The following is a 24,322-nucleotide window of genomic DNA, read 5'->3' as shown; positions in this document are numbered from 1 at the left end:
GTTACTGTGGAGGCACAGGAGACAGATCAAAAAACAAAATATGGCTTGTGGATTCAGAGGCTGATACAGCGCTTTTATGATCATGTTTCATTGAACAAAAACTGGTGGTGTATTCACATAAATGTGTGGAGAGTGATTATTTTTTAGTATTTCCAATGTCTGCTTAAAACAAAAAAAAAATATGTTGGCTATAGAACAATTATGCTTACATATTAGCATATGTAAGAGATATTTTGTGGGTTTATGTTTAGATTTAGGGGTAAATGAATCTGAGATAATTAACAGTCATTGTACTAAAACCAAAACCATTGGTACTAGTGCTCAGCATGGTGTGTTGGAATAATATCCAAGTGAGGGGATGTAATTTTCACAGTAAAATAACCTGTCATCATCAAGCAAGTGGGGTTTTTTGTCTAATGAGAAGATTAACATGTAGTTTCAGAGCTTCCCATTACTCATCCTCATTCTGTTTTTTCTTGCTACCATCTAATTTTTCCTTATGGTTTCCATTTGATGCACATATATGTTGTGATTTTTGTGGTTTAGCAAACAAGCCTTATAGCTAGCTCTTAGGGAATGACAATCACTAACATGAATTTGCAAAACAGTAACAATACTTTTATAAAGAAGAAACAAATTAACCATTTCCTGGGTTCACTTTACCGTTTAACTTAAAATAGCTGTGGGTAGCTGTTTTCTTTTCTCTTGCTTCGCTGCCAATAGCTGATATGGTCCATTTGCTGGTGTTGGATGGATGCTGTGTGTGTTGTTTTTCATGACTACTCCATAATCTCAATAAAAAGTAGATTTTTTATTTCAATTAAAAATAAATAAATATTTGTATTTTAAAGAAGAACAAGACAGGTAAATCTCAGAAGACAAAGCTCACAAACTAAACTTGCAAATAAAAAAAATCCATGTTGTTCATGTTTCTTTCACTTACATGACATTTATGAGAAGTGAAAAAAAAAAGTTGTTGTTCACTGTAGTTGTAGAAAGCCAAATTACATGAAATTACTAGAAAACGTCCCAGGGCAGGGTTCCTGTGGTCCCTCTTTTCTATCTTACTTGATAGTGCATGGTGCAGTAAGGACTGCCTCCACCGGGATGAGTTTCCCTGTGTTGGCTCTCCTTCAGTTCTTTCCCCTTCAATACCTTCTCACATAGACCCTTCTGCTGCTGTTACTTGTTTTTCTCAGAAATTTAGGATCTTACAAATTAAGAGGACATCTGTCCACAAGGAATAGTCTCATGTCCAGTCGAAGGAGTCAGTGGGTACTTGAAAGGGTGAGGTCTGCAGATCAGAATTCAAAATTGTGACGCTGTGTTTTGAACATGAATTGCATTCTTGGGGTTTTTCTTTCTTTTTGTTGTCTTTCTTGTAACAGTTACATGTAATGGGGATTTTTTTGAGTGTTTTGGAGGAATGTGACCAGTAAAGGGAAGAAACTCATGCTGCAGTGAAAGAAACAAAAAACAGAATTCTGGAACAATATGGGGAAACACTAGACCCAGTGTCACTGCCACATGTGCTCTGTCCAGCATTGTCTCCAAGTTTTGGTATAGTGTGTCCAGCCAGTTGTCAAACTTATGATGATGTAAAGGTAGCAGCCTCACAAGCTGAGACAATGAATTGTATTTAAAAAAAATCAGAAAAGTTAGTCTTCTGGTTATTGCATCTATCCCCAAATCAGTTGCTTACATTGCATGCACCTGAATAATTAGTACACTATAATGCTTGTGAAAGTTTTGTACAGCTATAACGCTTTGTAGACAATCAAAATCTGGTTATCCAGAGTGATGGGGATGGAATATTGTCTGACACAGCTAACCTACGGCAAATGGGAGTGTTGCTGGAGACACAAGACTGGTACCACGTGCAACCAGCTTTGGGTCATGCCTTCATTCTGCATCAGCTACACCTGAGCTAGCTTCAGGAATGAAGAGAACTCACAGACTGAACACTGCAGTCAAGATGAACTTTTTCCAGGCACTGTGGTAGTGCTGTGCCCAGCTAGGAAGCCCTCTCTGAGCCCAGAGCATTGGGAATTTCAGGGACTGGCTGTAGTTCAAGGGGACCGGCTGATCCCAGGAAGGATTCTTTCCTGCATGAGATACTGGAGCTTACTAAAAAGGATACAAGTTAGCTCCATGTGTGGTTTTTAAGATCAAGCTCCTACAAACAGCCCTCCAGCTGCTGAAGCAAATTTGATCCCAAAGATTAAGTGTCCACAGGTGAATAGTGTGCTTCTAGCCCCAGAATCCCTGAGAGGTCTGAGCAGACTGTGCACATGAATGGCCTGTCTGTCCAGTTTTACTGCTCTGCAACCACGGAGGATAAACTCCATGGATGCTAGGGAAATTACTGTATGTACAGCCGTAATTATAAACATCAGCCACCAAAATCCATATCTCATCAAAAGTTATAAAGTTACCTTAAGGCTGTTAAAATCCTATGCTTCCTGCCTCTTGAGTTTTTGGACTGCAGTAGCTTCCTATGTTCAAACTTTTCTCTGAAATCTTAAGATCTGGGAAGATGTGCATATAACTAAAAGTTGTTATTTCATCTAGTGGAACTTCAATAGAATTATTAAATATAGGAGTTGACAACATTAAAAAGGCAAGTCTAATTTAAGCAATGATTGAAAATCACACTAAACTAAAGTCTCTAATCTGTGTGAGATGATGCCATCCCAGCTTTTTATCCTTGATCTCGAAAAGGAGAGATGGCAAAAAAATGTGTCATAACTCTGATGGGTTCTGGGTCAAGAATGATCATATCTGAAAAAGCTATTGCTATGATTGTTACAAGTTGTTTCTTGTTAACTAGAAAGATAATGGTAATTCTATTTATTTCTAAGTTATGATAGAAAGTCTGTCTAAAGTAGTATTGTTTGGCATTATGATTAAATGTTATTATATTTTGTTTTAATTATTAAATTGTTCTTATGTCAACACATAAGGTTTACTTTTTCTTTCTGAGGTGGAGGTGGATGGGAGTGAGCAGGCAGCAGTGTGGCACTTAGTTGCCTGCTGCAGTTAAACCATGACAAGCCTCTAACCCTTTTCTTCCCTGTTAAATCAGATTTGTTAACAGCATGGGTTTGGGGTTTTTTTAAGAAGCAATTTTCAGTCATTTTAATCATGCTAGTTACAGGCCCCCAAGGAAGGATTTACAGGTGCCAAGCACAGGTGGGCCCCTACTTTTGCTGTGACTGGAACCGGAGATGTCCTCCCCTGGGACTACTCTGAAAGCTGAGCATTCCTGGGGGATCACACAGAAAGGGAAGCAACTCATCTTGCCACCTAAGTTTGCTCAGTGGCTGATGACGGATTCAGGGGGCAAACCAGATTGTAGCTATGATGATATAGTAGCAAGACAGGGGGGGATCTAGTCTAAAAAGGTGATCACAGAGGCAGTAGCAGAGATTGCATATGCAAGTCCTCCTTGAATTTGACAAACAAAGCAGTTCAAACAACATGAAACACACTTTTGAATGCTTTACTGTTAATAACTTGAATTATGACGATGGTAAACCAGGCAAGGAAGGAGTCTGAAGGCATTAGCGCTGGTTATAATTTGGTACAGTTTGTTGAATGTAGAAGGATTCATTTAAACCAAGTCAGTCCCTGGCCTTAGCAGCTTCAGTTCATGATTTCCCATTGGAGGTCTCAGGACTCAACTTCCCTTTCCCTTTCCCTTCTCTTCTCTCTCCTTATGTGATTCTGTCTTGGGTCTAAAAAGCTGCTGTCATAAGAATTATTGAAGGTAAAAAGATTGTGCTTTGTACCATCTGGAAGCTTTGCAGCCTTGAGTCATACAGGGGATAAAAAGCACTTCATCTTAAAGATCAGTGTTTTTTAAACCACTGAAACTTACATTTGAACTTAGAATGGGGAGAAGAGTGATGTTTATCATGATAATGGGATTTTAAATCTAATTCTTCCTAGCCTTGTATAAGGTGTACAGTATTTTACAACCTGGTATAAGCATGAGTGGAAAGGTTTGTGAATTACCAGGAAAGCTGAGATATTATGCAAGCTTCTGTTTTGAGGAATGTTATTTATTTACCTGGATAAACATTTCTTTCCCCCCCAAAACTGGAAAGACAATGGACAGTGTGTATCTGTGAGACTTGGCAGTGTTCTCCAGTGGCTTTGTTGCCCATCACTAAACACAGGGCAATTGCACCTAATCTTTGTTATATTAGAAGCTAAGCATTGGCTTCCTTTTTATTTCTTTAGATTTATTTGTGAAACCTTCATGTTGTCCTTGGCTGGTCATGTGGAATTTAAGATATTTCTGTTGTCAGTTCTTCTCACACTGTTCATTCCTCGAGCTGCTCCATGTAATTAAGCCACACAGCATCCTCATATCCTGAAGAACTCTGTTCCTGCCCTAATGTTGGAACAAGTTTCTCTGTTGTATCCATTCCATCCGCTCATCAGAGTGATACCAGTCTTCTTCTTTCCAGGCATTCTTCTGCTCTGGAACTGCCCTTTCTGAGGTGCTCAGCAAAACCACAGCACTGTACACCTCTAAAACTTGCCAGAAGATCAGCTTCTATGATACTTGCAAAAAACTAGTGAACTAATCTGCTTATCTATGTCATTTATCTCATGAGTGATTCCCTCCTTCCACAGAGTCTGCAGGAAACTTGTTGATTAAATCTACTTGCTTCTATTCTGTCTTTATAAAATTCTGGATTGGTCTCATGGAGCAGAAAACTCTAGGACAATCACCTTTCAGATGCCACTGTTTTGCATGTTTGTTGATTGTGGCCTTTGTTTCTTCTGAATAGAAGCAGCACCTTGTCCTGCAGATAGAGGCTTTGCTCTTCACTTGGCTCTTCATGACTTTAGCATAGCACCAAATATGTGTCAGAGTCCACCTATTTGGAGCTCATTGTAGGCTCAGTGTATTAGTTTGGAAGCTACTCCAGACACCACCAATGGTTTTTTGTCTCCAGCAGGTGTGTTCTACAACAATTTGTGGGAATGTTTAAAACACTGTGCAGAAGAAGTTAATAGCATTTGATGTGACTGCTGACTATTGACATTCTACTCCATGCGTTTTTCATGTTGTTTCATTTTTGTGTTTGTAACTCCAAAAAAGTTCTGTAAGATGAGTATGTGGGAAGGCTCTGGTTAGCACTATCTAGCAAGGACACATAGTGTTCTCCACTCTTTAAACTGAGAATTTCCAGGTATTTTAATTGAACACAATTACTTAATAGGTGACAGTAACGACGGAAAGAATTTTTTTTCCTCTTAAGAGGAGGTAACAAGAAGAATCCTTTTATAGTTGTACTATGTAGTGTCATGAAGTAATACATACAGGGATAATTTTTATCCCTGTGCTACATATCAGACATCATTTATCTGTGGCTTGTGCTTCTCATGTTTTTCTAATGCCCAAAAAAGAGCCCTTGCTTGCAAATAGTGACTTGTATATTTAGTGTCCTCTTCAGCAGGGCACCTCTGTCTGTGGGATGTTAAGTGCTGTGGATATGTGGGCTGGAGTATAAGACATGCCCATTCTTCACTTGTTGGGAAAGGCATGACCACGGTTATATCAGCATCCTGACTTGATACCAGTTTGGGGACATTATCCTCTATCAAGCTAATGGTTGCATGATAATTAATATTAATAGATAAAAAGGTGGTGTTCCTTGAATTAGTAAAGGCTCCAGTTTGCTCAGTAAGAACAAACTTCAGTTTGAATCCCCATATTCCCTACGAGCCTTGCCTTGGAGCTGGAGGCTGGAGCTGCAGGAATGGAGCTAATTGTCTGGTTACTATTCCTGCCACTTGGGGAAAGGGTTGCCTGGGGTTGAGTCCTGAGCAGTAGCATAAGCATTAGTAATTTGCTAGATGGAAAACAAGGGACCTGAACTCCTGAATACTCAGGAGTTACTGCTGGCTAGCTCCCTGGTTGCAGGCCCTGAGTAGAAGGTGAAAGAGTAAGGGAAGAGAGCCCTCAGGGGAGTACAGTTCCTTCATGAACTGGTTGAGAGCTTTGCTGTAGAACATGCCGTCAATATGGACTTTTTCCTTCCTCCTTCCAGCTCAGCTTATGATACCAAAACAAGACAGAAGGTGGCAGTGAAAAAGCTTTCAAGACCTTTTCAATCACTTATTCATGCCCGGAGGACCTACCGCGAGCTTCGGTTGCTTAAGCACATGAAGCATGAGAATGTAAGTGGAGAGTGAGTTCTTCCCTTTGGATTTCCATTACAGAAGTTTACAATATAGGCTTAATTTCAGTTAGGTACAATCTTTTTCAAAAAGGCGTATGCAACTTCTAGCTACCCAAGGTATCTGGACCTAGCCACCTTAGGTGTAGTGAAGTCACTGGACTTTAGAAACTTTCAGTAACAGGCTGCATTTTTATTTTATAAATATCTAATTGAATCTTGAAGGTGAGGTTGATGAAATTCAAAACAAGTCATCATACTCTTCTCTAATAAAGTAAAAAAATATTCTATTTGCTACCGTTGAAGCATCTTGAAACATCAGCCCAGGAAAAAAAAAGAAGACCCCACACCTCAAACCTGCTTTTGCTGAAAAGTGTATTCTGTTGAGAAATTAAGGGTAGATTAGTCTTGCTGCCATTGACAACAGTGTAATAGGCAAATGAAAGATAGTAGACCTTCAGATCCCACATAACTGAGTAGTGGTCTAAGTTTATGTGGTAAACAGTTGATTTCAGTGGAGCATCCACTTGCTTACAGGTAGCTTGCTGACTTGAAGCCTGAATAAAATATGATAGATTGAAAGGTATCCCAGAGAAAGGATAAAAATTCAACAAAAACAGACCAAGAAGACTCATGATACTGTGCATCATCTGAAGTATAACAATTGTATAAGGCATGTGTCAGCTTTTCTGTAATGAGACATTACATCTTCTGCCTTTTTTTTTTCTTTTTTGCTTTTTGTAATTAAGGTTGTAATTAAAATGGCTGAGGTGATAGCTTTATCAATCACCTACTATGTCAGTTTTCAGTATGACCATGTGTCATACTCATGTAAGTTTCATCCCAAAAATACTGAGCACTGTCAATACAAATGACAAGTTTTACAGGTTTGTAAAAATGAAATGTCACTTCCTTCCCCTCTTTCACCTGACAGGTTATAGGACTGCTAGATGTTTTTACACCTGCAACATCAATAGAAAACTTTAACGAAGTGTGAGTAAATTTTTTTTAATCATTCTGACTAGTTACTAAGTAATAAATACCATTCAGGTTTAAAAAGGAAGAACATACATTTCTAAAAAACTTTCAGCCACAGTCAGCTTTGTAAAAATCGTTTTGCAACTTTCCCACAAGAGGAGGCAGGGAGATGGACTTCATTTCTGTACTTTTCTAAATGAAAATTTAAATTATTTAAATTAGTTTAAAGGTATATGATAAATTATTTAATGCTGCATACATGCCAATAATTTAAAACCTTTTCAGTTCAATTGTGTGTTTGTAACCTGTAGATTATTTGTTGATACATGGATGGCAGAGTTCAGGAAAGCAGCAAAGTATTCTGTTAGTTAACTGAGATAAGGTAAATTTAGGCTAGAGTGCTGGCTAACCTAAAACTAGGTATATTTTAGTATGACTCAAACATGATTTATGCTGATTTCCTTTTGGTTTGCGTAATTGTATAAGCAAGCACTAAAGTAAACAATATAGCAGAAGAAATAGTAATTAACATTTTTTTGTCTCTGTGGAAATTAGTGACCAAACCTCTTCGACTGTGGGGCAAAGTTACACAAATGGGAATTGGGTATGATGGATGCATACTTTTGTATCAGCACTGTATTTGTCTGCAAAATTTGTCAAAAAATAAAACTTCCAGTGGGAACAAAGAGGGAAATGATATAAAATACTCTTTATTTCTACCACTCTAATATTACCCTCCATCATCAGATATTCCAGGACCTTGCAGGTCCTGTAGTTTTGGTGCCTCAGGCTGCCACTTGGATGTTGGGTGAGGCTTCCTCTTCATAAAAAAAAAGTTGTGTGTGTCACTGCTGTAGTGTGTCATAGAGAAAACAGATAAAAGTTTCTAATATACTGCAAGGATTTTTCTTTATCATTATATTAAGTCTCATAGAAGTGATTGCATTATTGGTATTCATAGCTATAGGATATAAAATGTGTTAGTAGACAGTGGAAAAGGAATCTACATGTGTGGATACTCTTCTAGAAGAAGTTATGTTCTGCCATTGTGTTGTTTTGTTCCTAATTTCTTTATTTTCACAGATATCTTGTGACAAATTTAATGGGTGCTGACCTGAATAACATAGTGAAGTGCCAGAAGTTAACGGATGATCATATACAGTTTCTCATCTATCAGTTACTTCGGGGTCTGAAGGTACTGAGTCCAGGAATCTAGATGCTGTAGTTATGAGTCGGCAATCTAAATGTTGTAAGGACTGGTTGGTTGCAATGACCATACTTAAACGCTTTTGTTCTTTGTCTTAAAAGTGCGCAAATAGTAGCAATCATTTCAGGTATTATCAGATAATTTTTCTAACAAGAAATGAACCCTCAAGCCTAGCGATGTTTACATGCACAATACACGTGAATGCACCCCTTGAAAGTTAACTTTAGATCAGTATCTATTTCAGTTCCTATTGCGGGACAATAACACGCTATATAATGCCTCAAAAATTCTGAAGAAAGTTAAATGGATAAAGAACAATATGGAAAGTAACTCACATTTGTGCTTTGAAAGACATAAGCCACTTTGAAAAACCACAGTCCTGATTTTTGTGGAGTGTCACGTGGCTGAAGAGATAACCAAGTTAGTTGAGTCCTTTGGGAAATATCTGGAAGTACAGACTTATCCCGGCAATGTACGATGCTGCACACAATCACGTAGGATTTAGTCAGTCTGTGAAGTCATTATTTCCTTTAATCATATCAGTTAAAATGTATACACTTCAATAACACAGGCGATTGGCAATGAATCTACAGCACAATTTTCTTTGGAAAGAATCAAAATGTGCATTATTTTGCTGATGTTTAACATGTAAGTGTCTATAAACAGGAGAAGATGAAGGTAATGCTTCCCATTACTAGCTGCTAAGCTTTTTCTCAGACCAGTATGGATTTTCCCAAGATGTAAGCAAACAGAAAAGAGAGAGGTCAGTAGCTTTGCTATCTAACTTAACAACAATTGATTTTTTAGACATGGAAAATAATTATATGTTTGAAAGCAAGCCATGGTAAATACTGTCTCTGAAATATACTTATTACATGACTTTCAGCAAGTCACCTTGTGCCTGAGACAGTAATTCTTATTCATGCATGCAGGTTCTGTCACTTAAGGTACAGATTTTAGTGAATAAAAATTGCACAGCTGAGCCCTTAATTGCTTTGTCTCATTTATGTGAGCTAATAGCTTAGTTAGGAAGATGGATTCTGGCATTAATTATCCTGCTTGTGGTTTTGAATACAAGTCTGTGTTGTGTCAAAGCTAAATAATAGTAAGAATTGTGCTCTAAGTGAATATTAATTTCAGAAATGCACTCAGGTGCATTTCTGGCTCTGTTTCAAAGGGGAGGGGTTTCTGGTGGCTCCTCTCTTCTGGAATTGAAATTATCATGAAATTCTCATGTCTCATTAGTCAAAGATCCTGCATATGACTGCTTGGTGCGCCCAGAGGGGCTGCTGTGGTTGTCTCAGCAGAGCAGAGACATGGCTCCTTCTGTTAATAGCAGTGTTTGGGCTTGCAGCTGCTGTGAGAAACATTGAGGGGTGGCCCAGCCTTCTGACAAACAGTTCTGAGGTCTGGAACATGAAGAATGCCCTTGTGTTCTCTTTGGGATTTCCCAGTTGCTATAAGGTTTTGTGTATAATGCCTTCTCCTAAAAAAAGTGAGTTCACCTCTAGAGGACAGAAAGCTTTCAAGGCCCTGCTCATGCTGGTTGATAAGATCATAAACTTGCTGTTAATCCTAACTAGAGAAGAATAGGCAATGACAGGGTAAGCGGTTCTCATTTTTTTATTTAAATGTTTTCTTTAAAATAGCAGAAACACAAAACAGCCACTGAAATAGCGCTTTGAAAGTGGACCTGAAGTAATCCTGTACCTTAGGTGGGCATTTTGGTCACTAGCCTGTGCCAGAGTGCAGGTGTGGCTGCTTCACACACATTGGTGTTCACAGTATGGGAAGGTGACTTATATCATACTTATACAGTAGGAGTCAATCGTACTGCTCCCTAGGCCACTGATTTCACTAGCCACTAGCTGATCAACATGGACATCCAGGGAAGGCTGGCACAAATTCCCAACTGGTAAGAGACTTTATCCAGAAAAATCACTGTGGGTGCTGCCTTTCATGGTAGACTCTAGTCTTCATGGTTACCTTTCTAGGAATATCCGATTCTGGATAAGACAAAACAGGGAGGTTTTGAAGTTTGACATAACTCTGATCTGAAAAACATGGGATGACATAAGTATTTTCTGTATATAAAACAGTCAGTCTCAGAAGCAAAAAATAAGACAAGTGGCTTCAACCTCCCTTCACCTCTAACTTCAAATCTAACCTTTTGTTTTGTTTTGTTTTGTTTTGTTTTACAGTATATTCACTCAGCTGGAATCATCCATCGGGTGAGTTCAGTCTTTGAGGAAATGAAAATGAATTGAGTGTGTCCCCATGTGCATCAAATGTGTTACTAAGACGTAGTTACAATATATTTTAAAAGGTTGAAGAAGTACTTGGCTAACTTTGTGTTCTGCTACAGGACTTGAAGCCCAGTAACCTAGCTGTAAATGAAGACTGTGAATTGAGGGTGGGTATCATGCTGTTGTAACAGAGTGTTGTAAAAACTCTCAAGACGAGTTTTTTTAAGAAAATGTTAGTTACCATTCCATTAATTTCAGCTGTTTGCTACTTGCCCATTTCTGTGAAGATGTGTTTTCTCCCAAATGTTAATTTAATATGAATACAAATTTCTTTGCAAAATCCCTATGTACCCCACAGATGGTACATAGATAATATTTTGGCCCGAGTGAGTACTTAAGTGAGTATATCTTGAGAGTTTGACCTGTGATATGTATCTGCATCTCCCATGTATGGATGAAGCCTTGTAACAACTTTAATTTCTGTATCTACAGAACATACAAGCTAAATTAAATAATAGTGGCAAAAAATATACCCGTATTACCAGTTACAGGCACTAAGACAAACAAACCAACCCAACCAACCAAAAAGAACCCTATAATCCTCACTTCCCAAATACTATTTTGATGTACACATCTATATAAACACATCTCTTGGTGTCTCTGTGTGATCTGATACTATATAGTAAGCATGAGACTCTGGAGAAGGAAAAGATGTCTTGTAGCTTTCCAAGCCTTTAAGCTTAAGAATGAGAAGTTAAACATTTCTCCACAACAGCCGGAAACATCTTTATTCCTGTTTCTAAGACTCTGATGTAATCACTTTATTCCAGCTGCAAGGGATTTAAGAAAAGACTCCAAATACCACAAGATCAGCAAAAAATCACAGTAATGAGTAAGAGCAGTGCAGTTAGGTTCTTGCACTAATCCGGATCTGTGGTGAAAAACTGTAGTTCCTGTTTGATTTAGTGACACTTGCAGATGCTCAGCAAGTGTCATGATTATCTCTTTAATGTCTTCATGCATGTATGTTCAGCATCTGTGAAGTTTTCTGGGTCATCTGTCTTTGATCATATACTCTAAAATGTGTACTGTATTTTTGTACTGTATGTAAAGGAGACTTTTACTGGTTTTTTTTCTATTATTATGAAATCTGTGCACCTTCCTGTCTAGCATTCGTTACACTGCTATCTGCTTTGTTTATATTTATAGCTTTACTTCCTCAAATTATTTTTAATAGGACAAACTAGTGGATATTTCCAAGTACTAACAAAAAGGAAATAGAAGCAAAAAGAAGGAAGGAAGGTGTGTGTGTGTGTGCACATTTCATGGAAGGCATCAGCTGTTAAGGAAAAATATTGCCAAAATCCTTATAAAAATAAGGGCATTAGTGTTAGAGCTTTCACGCCATTATTTGAGCTTGTTTGCCTCATGTATTTTTATGCACTTACTTAAGAAATAAATTATGCTTTTAAACTATACTGGAAGTTAAGATGTTAATTATTTATATCTTAATATTTTCCCTTAGGCTTTTAATATCTTTTAATTAGATTATAACTGAGGAATTTTGAATTATACTGTTGAAATTTTCTTATTCCCAATGAAAAGGATTAGCCATCAGCTTAATAAATAATCCTGGATCTCATCACAGGCGATACTCAATGATCTTACTCACATTTCTATGTGAAGAGATGCTGGCTAACTCAGATGACTGAACACTGAGGCTCAGAGGGTACCTTTTCAAGGCAGTCTCTCTTAGAGCTAGGGTCCATAATTAGTGGGACATAGACTAACCAGAAAATAGAACAGAAAACAAAGAAATGAGCTGGGGAAAATTCAGCTGAAATAACTTCCCATCAATGTAAACTTAGCAAGAGAAAGCATCTGGAAAGGGAACATTTTGCTATCAAGCCTCTATGTACATAAACAGAGCACCTTTGTTTGTTTTGGCAGGCAAGTTCTACTGAAAACAAATGGGGTGTGATTTAAATTTACATTGTCACAAAGGATATACATTTCTCTCCTACTGGCATTGGGATAACGTGTGATTTGAATGAGTGCTTAGACTTAAGAAAAGTAGACAACAGAAATTCTGCAGATTTGTGATCAGCTTATTTGGCCTTAAATGGCACTTGCTGTTAGCATTTTACACAAACACTCCCAGCTGATAATAGTATTTCATTTTTTATAACAATAGTGTTTATTTTTAGCAAATGGTTGTCAGTGGAAAATTGAGGTCAAGGCAAAATATAAAGTCTGCCTTGGAGAACAAAGCACTAGGTTGATGGCAGTGGAAATATCTTTATGCAGCACCAGAGGCTGCACAGATACAGCAGAACAGTCTGCAGAGTGCTGCTGTTTTACTTCACCGATAGTGAGGGACTACAGAAAACTCAAATGAGTAATGGGAAAATCAGGACCTATAACAAAAGTGAAAGGGGTTTTTTAAAATTATTATTTTATTTTTATTCTGTAGATTTTAGACTTTGGTTTAGCTCGTCAAACTGATGATGAAATGACTGGATATGTTGCAACAAGATGGTACAGAGCTCCAGAAATTATGTTAAACTGGATGCACTACAATCAAACAGGTAAACTGTGAAGGCTTGTATTTTGCTAGAGCTGGATGTAGTGATAGTTTTAAACCAAGAAGCAGCTGTGTTTAAGGATCTCTTTGATTCATTGTGCACATTTCTCTCTCTGTTTTTTGGCAGTTGACATATGGTCGGTTGGATGTATCATGGCAGAGCTATTGAAGGGAAAGGCTCTATTTCCAGGAAATGATTGTATCCTTGATATGAAACTTAAAATGCAACTATAAAAATACTCTCTAATTCTCTTTTTTTTTTTTTTTTTTTTTTCCCCTGAGGACTTGAGTGTTTCTATGGACATGGTTTTGAGGTAACAAATTTGTAAAAGAATAAACAATTTGCTAATCTTTCAGTTCAGTGTATATGACAACTGAATGTGAGACCCACTGGTAGTATAAAAACCAGATGTTCCTAAACAACAGAAAGTTACATTTATTCTTTTTGTGTATCTGTATTTCAATAATAACCTAGTTATAACAGGGTAGATTTCTTCCATGTGTGGATCTTATTTCAATAACATACTCTAAAACTGAAGCTGAGTAAAGGCACTATTCTTTCAACAGCTAATACAATTTAACAAAACAGAACTGCTTTTAGGCTGAAAGTTCCAGAAAATGCAGATGAGTTTTAAATAATAAGGGAATCAATAGGTCTGTTGTATTCTGTTATATTAAAAGAAGCCAATATTTCCAGAAATGCCACAGGAGCATCAAAGCCCTTTCTTTTCTGCAGCACTGTGCTGTGGTCCCTGATGGAACATCAGGAATTTCCATTGGCGTTTCCTGTGCTGGCAGGAGCAAAAAAGAGACATTTCTGAGGAGAGCAGTAAAATAATAAAAGAAAACTGAAGAAAAACATGTAATAAGGAATGAGGAAACAACTGCATCAAGCTTTTATTATGAGAAACAAAAGCACATTCTTCTATACTGATTATTGACATTTCTTGCTACTTTGAGACCCTTCAAAAAACAAACACTACTGTTAATATTAAACTGTTGCTGGGTGCAAAGCATCATGACATCAGAATTGCCTGAAATAATCTTAAGAGAGCTGAGACCAAGTCTCCTCATTAGCCTTTCTGTTGTGCTCAGCACCATTAGATTCTTGTAACCACAGGCATTCTCCAAGTGTATAATCTTTGGGAGATGACTGTCCTCAGACTGTTTGATTAGATGATAAGTGGTATGTGAAAAAATCAATATATCTAGCCTGCAAGAAATAAGATCTTTTTGTTGTTATAAAATATTGTATACAGATATATAATTATATAAATTTAAATAAAGCTGTGGAGTGATCAAAACTCTAATATACTTTACAGGTCCTAGATGACAATGAAAAATTAACATTTTCAGAGTTTTTAATCTTGAGACCTATATAAAACAAAATTTTAAAGGTACCAAATGAGAACTTTTCACCTGTCAGTCTTCAGATTAGTAATCTAGGCCTATGAGCTGTGTATCATATTAGACTGATCTTCAGAAATCTCTCAGATCGTTGAAACATAAATGTGCTATTAAGATTAAGCTTAAGAATGTATTAAATTGGGAACTAGAACAGAAAATCAATATTTTTCATGCAGCTGACATACATGACAAATTAACGTGGTACAGTAGAGACTTTGGTACTCCAGGACTAGGTTTAAACAGGTAGGAATTGGATATCCTTCCATGAGCTATGGTGGAATTCTCTTGCTGAATGGTTTTAAGTGTCTTAGTTACATGCATGGAAGCTCATTAATTGTCTAAACCCAGGAGGACTGTGAGCTGTTTATTTCCCTGAAATGGTGCAGATATCGATCAGCTAAAGAGAATAATGGAAGTTGTGGGCACACCCAGTTCAGAACTTCTGAAGAAGATATCATCAGAACATGTGAGTTCACAGCTCCAGTCAGTTAACTGACTTTCTGTCATTCTTTCTCTAACTGGCATTGTATGTCACTGCCTGTTTTACATGGACACTCTGATTTGGAAATGAGCAAATACCGTAAAATTATCCCTGGTTTTTGCTACTAGAATGCCACCATTCAAAAAATATGCTTTTGGAGGCATCCAGATGCCTTGACTGTCACCTGGATAAATTTTGATACTTGTTCTCATGTACTCAGTTTTTGCAAAGAGTTAAGAAATTAGTCCTGATGATCTTTTAAATTGCTTATAATAAAATTATTCTTATAATTAAAAAAATTCAAACTGGTGCTCGGTTCAGAGCACTATATTGTTGCGATTAAATCTGATGTCTGTAATTTGTATGCTGTCTGTAATTTCTATGCTGTCCATTGTTGTAAGGTTTCTAAAGATAGATGTATTTGAATCAAGTAATGTGTGTTCTGCATGAGTGCTCTGTTTAGATCTGTAACTTGAAAATCGTATTTATTCATCTCTCCAAATGCTTGCATGAGGTCAAATTTCTTGATAATATTCATAGTTAAGAATGGGCTTTTTAACTTTCCATATGACTTCTTTAAAATAGTAATCTAGTAAATGAACAATTTCCACTTAATTTCTCTGCTAAAGTGACACGTAAAAGATTCATTGTAAGCAGTAACTGTGGATAGCCAGCTGAGGAACGAGATGTAGTATTGTTTGATAAAGGCAGGTGATGGGCACAGTGTGAGAGTTCAGATAAACACCAGCACACAGATAACCTCCTGAGCTGCAGCTGTTTTCCTAAACCTCTTCTGTATACACCTCAGACTAATACTAAGGGCTGTGTCTCAGCTTGTATATATTGATGGGTTTTCTTTGACCTTACTAGTGAATACACCAGGAGGTTAAGTAAGCAGGAGCAGTAGGAGAGCCAGAGGAACACTGTATTTCTGGAAGGTACAAGCATAATGAAACCTCATCATCACAGGCCAATTCATAGTCCCAGCGGTTTGGGGTACCCAGAACCTAGGAATGACTGGGGCAGGAGGCTAACTAAGCATCCGTCCTTTTGCCAGGGACTGCATCAACCAGCAAATCTCAGACTGTGCTGTCCTAGACATAGGTCCTTGTCTCATAGGTCCTTTTGTAGCCTTCATGTGTTATTAAGGTCCTACAGGTTTTCCATGCTCAGTAGTGTATACAAATGTGTCATTTACTCACAACTAGTGAGCTTTTGATTGTGAGAGTAACACCTTAGATACTTACTGGAAATAGTATGTGCTTTGTTCTTTTAATTTCTTGTGTTTCAGAGCATACCTCAGTGAGGTACAGGAATCCTGAAATTATTTTATTTGGGCTAATTACACCTTTAGAGCACAGGCAGAACACAAAAACCAGGTTAATGAACGGGAGTGTTGCTAGGTCACCCCTGGGCTTTTGCTGCCTGATTAGAGGAGCAATGTCAAAGGAGATACATACCTTTCTTGGAGGTAATTGCCAGCTGCAAGGGAGTTTCTTCATTCTAGTTCTTCTTTACCATGTAGTTTGGCCTTATTGTTTAGGTATTTCTTAATGCAGCTTGCAGATATGGACAATTTTTTAACATTTCTGTAACAGCAGTGTCAGAGATTTGCTGAAACACCAAGCCTATTTTCAGTTATAAGTAGAGGATTAAAGAACTGGAAACTAAAATATCAGCCTCCTTGGATGTTTCAGCACAAGTTACTGAGGTGTTTGTCGGTGTTTCATGTTGATAAGGTAATATTTAAATAGTACTTGCATTTCAGAATCATTTAAACATTGGGGTTCTCTGGGTCAGGTTTCTGTGGGGAGTTTATAAGCAGAGGTGACAGGCTAGTAAGTGCACTTTGATAGGTTTGTGTTGTTTTCAAAGGATTTCTGGGCAAGGTTGAAGGTAATTTTCACTGCATCTTGTCCAGTCATGTTAGATTACTTGCTGTTCTCCATAGGCCAAGGATGCTTAGTTAGCCTTCTGCAGAGAGTGTCCTAACAGGACTGCTAAATGTGGAGAGATGTCTGTGTAACACAAACGTGTTTTAAAAGGGTTAGGGTTTGTCCAAAGACCAGCTGAGGCTTTTTATGGATTTAGGAAATAGCCACCTGCTTATTTTTTGACAGTTCCTTTTCAGAATTTCCTGTTCTGTCTGAGCCAAGTATGCAACCTCTTCTCTTGCCAACCTATCTCCCTCAGCCTAAAAATTCATAGCTCATGTAATGTCAGGCTGACATTTGTGGATCCTGTATCTGTGCAGGCTTTTACTAGCTGAGTTTGGATGAGCCTTTCACAGCCACAGTGAAAAGGCAAGCTCTAAACTTCATTAAACATCTGAAAATCTGTTCCCATCAAGTATCAGAATTTGTTCTTTGGTTAGTGAAGCTGTGTACCACCAGAGAAGAGAGAGGAGGGAAGGCTGCAAATTGAATTATGCCGCTTTGCTGAGGGTAACTGAAATATGATTTAGGCTGCAGTTTCTGATTGAGCATTCTGTGCCTGTGTTCCCTGGGGATATACTGCAACACACCAGTAAGCACAGGTGAAAACTAAAGTGCTAACATTCAAACCTTAAACCAAAACGTGTCTCCTTAAATCTCTCTTGCTTATTGTCCAGTACACAGGAGTGAGTGCTTGAAACAAGGTCATACATTGTGGTTTTATGTAAAGAGGATTTCCCATGTGTAAGAAACATAAAAAATATAATGTCTGGCTTTTAGAATTGATGTGGTTACTGTTTAGCAAAATTTAACCCTGCGGATATAGTATGTATATTGACTTATTTCTAGGCAAGAAAATACATCGAATCTCTTCCACATATGCCTCAACAGGATTTGAAAGCAGTGTTTCGTGGTGCCAATCCATTAGGTAAGAAAGTCAGAATGACACAGATTAGATTTTTCACTAACATAGGAACTCAAGCATTCCTTGAGTTCCTTGCTGTATGATAGAATATAATATAATAATAATATAAAATACATTTTATATTATAATATATTATCTTATTATCCATAATAATAATAATAAATCAGACCAGTGAGAAAAATATTGCTTAACCTTTCATCCTGAGACTATTTTTCCTTCATGAAGCCTGTGTCTTTTTCTTTCTGATGGAGATTACAGGAATCTCCTAAAGGGAAATGGTCCATGGATAAAAAACAAAAGCCAGCTGTACATAGCAGAAATAAATAAAAATGTCACAGGATCTAGATTAGAGACATCACTTCTGGCTCAGGAAGGCCATGAGCTGTAAATTGCTGGCAAGCAGAAGAATATGCCAGGAAGTATAGCTGTTTGAATGACCCTTTGGGGTATTTCCTAGGAATATATGAGCCATTGTTGGACACAGGATACAGGGCTATGGTAGACCTTTGATCGGATTCTGTATAATTGTTTTTCTCTCTAATCAATTGGTTCTGCCTGTGTAAAAGAGATGTTTCTGTGAACTTTCTCTTGTGACATAAAAAAGAGACACTTGAGTCATCAGAGTCATCTCACTGCTGTACCGGGTCAGTTCCATCAAGTGCACATTATAGGGAAGTATTGTAAGTGAAATTGCTTTGAATTCATTTTGTGTATTAATACAAATTTTATTCTTATAAATACAAGCAGTTTGGTTCATTTTCATATTAAAAAATTAGATTTATATGGCTGAAGTACATGAGAGCATGCTACATATTAATAGCATAAAGGCAAATTAATGCTAATGCTTATATGAAAGCAATTTAAAAATTGTATTTGAAATAGTTATGATAAAATTTCCATAAAAAAACAATTTCAGCCATACATCTCTCTCTCTCATTTCTAGTGTACTTCAAATGTCAACTTCAAACAAATTTTGTTTATGTTGGGTCGTGTGAAGTTGCTTTGGGGTTTTCATCTGATTGTTTCACTGGTGCAGCGTATTAGAAGTGTAATCTCATACTCTTTTATTCATGAGTTACATAGCTTGGTCCTGATCAGTGCAAACTTAAGCACTTAAATGGTGCACACCACAGGATATTACCTTATAAGCACACACGAATCTTTTTATAATTAAGTCCTTGGATATCCAAAGAGGTGAATCAGATCTCCAGTTGACTTTACTGAACCTTTGTGCATGCCACAAGCAAACCAGAAGCTTCCTTCAGCTCTCTTTTGTACTTGCAGTACAAAATCTTCAAAACTTACTTGTTATGTTGCCTTAATTTTGCCAGTAATATTGATTGTGTTTAAGGTGAGTGAGAATAGGTTGTGTGTAACCAGTTGTCTTTATTTCCTCATGGTCTCTTCTGGTTTTGAACTGCATTTCTGTGTTTGCCTTAGCTGTAGATCTCCTTGAGAAGATGCTTATTTTAGACAGTGATAAAAGGATCACTGCCTCGGAAGCACTTGCACATCCCTACTTCGTACAGTATCACGATCCAGATGATGAACCTGAGGCTGAGCTGTATGACGAGTCCATAGAGAACAAGGAGCGAACCATAGATGAATGGAAAGGTATCAGAACTGCATGCTCTAGTTAAGACATGTAGCAGAAGAAAGCCTTACTTAAATAACAGTTTTTCTCCATTTCTAGCCAGAGGAATTTGAACTTTTAAGCCTCAGGCAAACCAGATAAGTTCACATGTGTGCTTGTGGGAGTGGACAGGTGGAAAGGCTTATATTTCCTCTCTGGATTTTGCCCACTCTGCCCCCTTCTATCATCTCCTTATTAGATTCCCTGTACCAGTGGAAGCTTAACTAAAAGCTGATGCTAACTACCAGGTAATCACACATTCTGTTTTGCTTTTAGTTTTCTCGGTCAGATTCCCAGCTGAAGTAACTGTCCTGGGGCAAGTGACACTACTTGAGATTCTGGTCTAGTTCTCATCGGAACTGGAAAGTAGTATTATCCACATAGATGTGTATTTTGTTAATAATTCTTTAGATAGCAAAGGAATTTGGATTAATAACAACACCATGCTATTGGTCCTGTTTGAAACGATAGTTGATGATTTTACTTGGGAGTGACATCCCAAAACCTTTCTTTGGTAAATACTGCAACAACCTTCCATGCTTGCAACACAATCATATTGCACTGCAGTATCACGGATGTAAGGTGGCTCAACTTTAGATTACAAGTGCACTGAAAAGTACAGTCCAATTTCACTACTGTCTAATGAGGACATATTACTCTAAAAATTCCATACTAGGGATTTTAAATTGAGTATAATGTTGTAGAAAACTAATTGTTTCCATTTATCAATAAAACTTGGCTTAAGATGAAAAATGTCTTCTATAAAATAAATATTCTTTTGTTTCTATTTGCAATTTCTGTAGCTTTTACTCAGGAAAGATTAGATTAAAATGTTTTATCATAGTGGTTAGGTTTATGATGAAGAATACTCTCATGTCTTACTCATGTCCATCCACTTGTGCTATGTTTTATCCAGGACATTACAGGGGAGAAAGAAGACTGTCTACAGCAAATGTATCTTAAAAAGAAATATAATAGTGGGGTCATGGCTCTCTCTACTATAAATCAACCTCCTAGTGCCCTATAAGGGCTTTTGTAGAAGCTGACTGTGTCTGTACAAACAAGTAGGATTGACTGGCATCATTTACTCTGTACACATGCTCTCCTTTGCAAAACCTGACAGCCTACAGCACCACCCATGCATCTTGTTTGTTGAGAGCTGTATTCATTTGCTGCTGTACTTAGGAGTTGAATTTTTCTTCTCTGCTGTTTTTCAGTTGCCTGAGTCTTTAACAGGAAAGTTAAACAATTTCTGAGTCATGAAGCAGATTTCTGTTTGTGATGAAACTCCATTGAAATTATTTCAGGAACAATAGCTTAACACTTTCTAAACTGAAATGAGAACATGAAGGTGAATTGTCTTGGAAGGGCAGTATCATATTATTTATCATTGCATTTATCATGTATCATTTTTTACGTCATTGATCCTGATGGAACTACAGGTCAAACTCCTTCTTTATTCAGGTTTAAAAAAAGGCCTGATACAAAAACCTTCAAACTTGCACAGCAGTTTGGCTGTTTTTCCTTCTTCCCTCTGACTATATTTTTATCTTGGGGAATAAACCTTTTATTTTTAAGTACAGCATGTGCTACATTTAAGTAAGATGACATAAAATGTTTGTAGTGTTGATGAAATATTGACCCAATTTCTCAAGATGTCGATGGCATGTTTCTACTCTTTTGCTGTTCAAGTTAAAAATCAGTGGTGCCTGATCTTGAGGGACTGAGCACCAAAGTAAAATGAGATTTCAGACACTTTGTCTTACACATTATGCACTTCAGAGTTTTCTTGGCCTCCATTACACACTGCTGAAGCTGGCAGCCCAAGCTCATAGATTATTATTGACATGTTTAATCAGTTAGAAAATATTTCAAAATTTTAGGGGCCAAGAGTACACTATTCAGAGGTGAATGCTATACATTCTCTCCTTAGGTGTTGCTCCAGTTGCACATATCTGCTGAGTAGGTGAAGTGAGAACTGGGTAAAGAGCTTCATAAACATAAACCATACAGCCAATGAGAATAATTTCTAATACAGTTCCAGGTGTCCAATTTGTGAGGCCACTGGCTTCTCCAAGTTCAGTCAGCTGTAGCTCCTCCCTGGCTGCCTGTAATTCTATGTAATAGTCATAAGTTAGTCACTCAAAGTCACCTAACAAATCCTCCAGTGCCTGGAGTTCTGCACACAGAATTTCCTTCAGAGAAATCCCTCACTGAAACTGGCACACACATCACTGTACACAGTGGTACAGTGTAACACAACCAGAGCATAAGCAAGATTCAGTCCCAAGGTTTTTTACATACTTTTTAGAGGAGTTCTAGGCACGCTTGCAGGCATAGCAGCTGTCTCAGACAGAGTTACTTAATAAACAAGCCAATAGGCATGATTTAGATGCGATTTAAACATCGCTGTTTGGAAAACAGAACCTGAAGTAATGCCATAACCTGAAGTTAGCTATATGTGAATGAGATTCCAGCCTTAAAAAGCAGCATATAATTTGAGAAAATACAAAAGAGGTAGCCACTGACAACATATCCCATTAATGTCCAAGGCAGAAAACAGGACATGACTGTTACTGTGAAAAGATAAAGGGTTATTCCCAAAGCAGAGTAAGATCACAAGTAACCCATGTTTCTAGCTATTGATGAATATAAAATTTCCTAATGAAACCTGTTACATGCTTCTAAGACAAAAAGAAATTGTTTTCAAAATATCGTAAAATTAAGTCCACTACAGTAAAAGATTTTTAAAACCAAAGCAAACAAACAAACAAGCAAACCCACAAAAATAAATAAATAAAAAATAAAATAAATAACTAAAAAAACAGGATCCCATGGAATTAGCACAGAATTGTAAATGATACATAATTGAACACAGCTGACTGCGAGATGATAAAGAATGTTCTCCACAGTTAAAAGTGTACATTTTAAAACCTATCTAGGTACTTTTAAAGATTCCATTTTCCATTACATATTGTCTTCTATTACATCATTTTGGCAAGTCATCTGACAGCATAATTGATGTTTTCATTTCAGGGCCTGTGTATTTTACTAATTAGTTGAAGGGGACAGTCATGTTGTACAATTTGTACAAACAGTATTTGTGAGTCTCATTTGTAATCTGAGGTTTAGAGGAGGATTCCTAGTGAATTCAGTCTGGTTTTGGATCTGGATGCTAAAAAGGCTGGAAATACAAACTACAACTCACATGTATCTGTAGAACTGTTTTGTCTAGAATATTTTTATCTGAAGAAAATATAACCTAATTCTCTCTTCCTTACACCCCCTCTACAGAACTTACCTATGAAGAAGTGAATAGCTTTAAACCACCCGACTTAAAAATGGACAGCCTGGAGATAGAACAGTGAATACAGGCAGCTCTGTCTTGCCCTGCTGCACTATGAAGACTGTTAAAATATAACCATACAATTTAACCTGCGGTCAGACATAGATTTTACTATCCAAAGATGTTGGAGGAGATGTGGAAAAACAGATGCATTAAACAGAAGCCAGATGTTGTCTGTTTTGCGGGGGGGTTTTTTGCCTTGTAATATGAATGTATTCCCAACTCACAAAGGGTGGTAAAGAACTGCTTCATTCTGACAAAATTATGCACTGAGTTCTGTCAAGCTGTGTGTTCTGCATGTTTCATTTTTATCAGTTGATTGCCAAAATAAAGGTGACCTTTTAAATTAATTTTAAAATTGTACATTTAAGGCATGAATGTATACAAACATAAACAAGTCCGTACAAGCAATCTTTTCTTTGTGGCATTTTATCTGTCTGTTTTCATACTACTTATAGTTAGTGCCTTTATGAAGAGAGGGTGTGGTAGTGAGATAGACAGAATATGCATATGTAGTCATATCTGTGGTGGTCTTACACATGTATTGGATGTCTCTCAAGCAATCTTAACACCAGTTGAAAGTCCGTAAAAATAAATCTTTCTCTTCTCTTGCCATTCAAGTGTCTGTTTCATTATTTTCCACATGTATTTTTTTAATCTGCACAATACCCATTTGCGAGACAGTTTTACTTCCCGATGGTATTCCTCACCATGCCATTGCTGGACTGTTGGTGAATTTGCCTGGGTTTACAGGAAGGTGCCTTGAAGGTACTACAGGAGAGCTCTGTAGACTTCTGCAAGCCTCAGCAAAGGCTGTCACAGATGGCAGTGAAGGAGTGCTCAGTTCAGTTCACAGCTTTGAATTAAATATTTCACATTGTCTTATTTTCTTTCACAAAATCCTTGGGAAAGTAATCAAGTAACTGCCATTGGAAGACATGACAAAACAAGGAGATTCCAGAATTTGACACATTCTCATTGGAGTTTCTTTTTAAGCAAAATTATAAAGGTTTTCTGACTGAAAAGTTGGAAAATTAAATTTAAAAATGTAGGATACATCAGATACCGAGATTTTTTTAGAAAATTAACTTTATCTAAGTCCTCCATTACTCTGTATACAGGAACATAACATGCATAATACTGTAACAGGAATATCCTTTTGGCACAAAGCCTCTTGTATTGGCTGTGTCTTTCTACGCATTTGTGATTCAGCTGTTTAATGTTTAATTTGTGTCTTGTTCTTGCTCTGTCAGAGTCTTATTTTGGAGATGGCTTTTTATAATATTTAGGTTCTCTGAAACTTGTCATTAATATTCAATTGTATAGCAGTTATATATGGTAATGGATTCTACTGCATTTACTTTCCTCTGTATCTTTTCTATGT

At 37.3% G+C, this 24,322-nt stretch overlaps 1 protein-coding gene across 3 annotated transcripts in view; it reads left to right on the top strand.

Annotated features, from left to right (window-relative positions):
- Positions 1 to 23,553, top strand: part of MAPK11 (mitogen-activated protein kinase 11) — a 31,124-nt gene extending 7,571 nt beyond the window's left edge. For 2 of the 3 annotated variants that reach the window (XM_040061504.2, XM_040061502.2), the window contains exons 2-12: positions 6,069 to 6,198; positions 7,132 to 7,190; positions 8,259 to 8,370; positions 10,584 to 10,613; positions 10,748 to 10,795; positions 13,102 to 13,216; positions 13,340 to 13,411; positions 15,006 to 15,085; positions 17,884 to 17,962; positions 19,400 to 19,573; positions 22,887 to 23,553. In XM_040061504.2, the coding sequence (XP_039917438.1) occupies positions 6,069 to 6,198; positions 7,132 to 7,190; positions 8,259 to 8,370; positions 10,584 to 10,613; positions 10,748 to 10,795; positions 13,102 to 13,216; positions 13,340 to 13,411; positions 15,006 to 15,085; positions 17,884 to 17,962; positions 19,400 to 19,573; positions 22,887 to 22,960 (973 nt within the window). In that variant the 3' untranslated portion in view covers positions 22,961 to 23,553. The remainder of the gene's footprint in view (positions 1 to 6,068; positions 6,199 to 7,131; positions 7,191 to 8,258; positions 8,371 to 10,583; positions 10,614 to 10,747; positions 10,796 to 13,101; positions 13,217 to 13,339; positions 13,412 to 15,005; positions 15,086 to 17,883; positions 17,963 to 19,399; positions 19,574 to 22,886) is intronic. The other variant, XM_040061503.2, reaches the window with a different exon arrangement.
- Positions 23,554 to 24,322: the final 769 nt, after the last annotated feature.

This window comes from Hirundo rustica, chromosome 4 (assembly GCF_015227805.2).
Source record: "Hirundo rustica isolate bHirRus1 chromosome 4, bHirRus1.pri.v3, whole genome shotgun sequence".
Taxonomy (NCBI): Eukaryota; Metazoa; Chordata; class Aves; order Passeriformes; family Hirundinidae; genus Hirundo; species Hirundo rustica.
The sequence above is the reverse complement of the archived record's forward strand: the minus strand, read 5'-3'. Positions and strand labels throughout refer to the sequence as shown.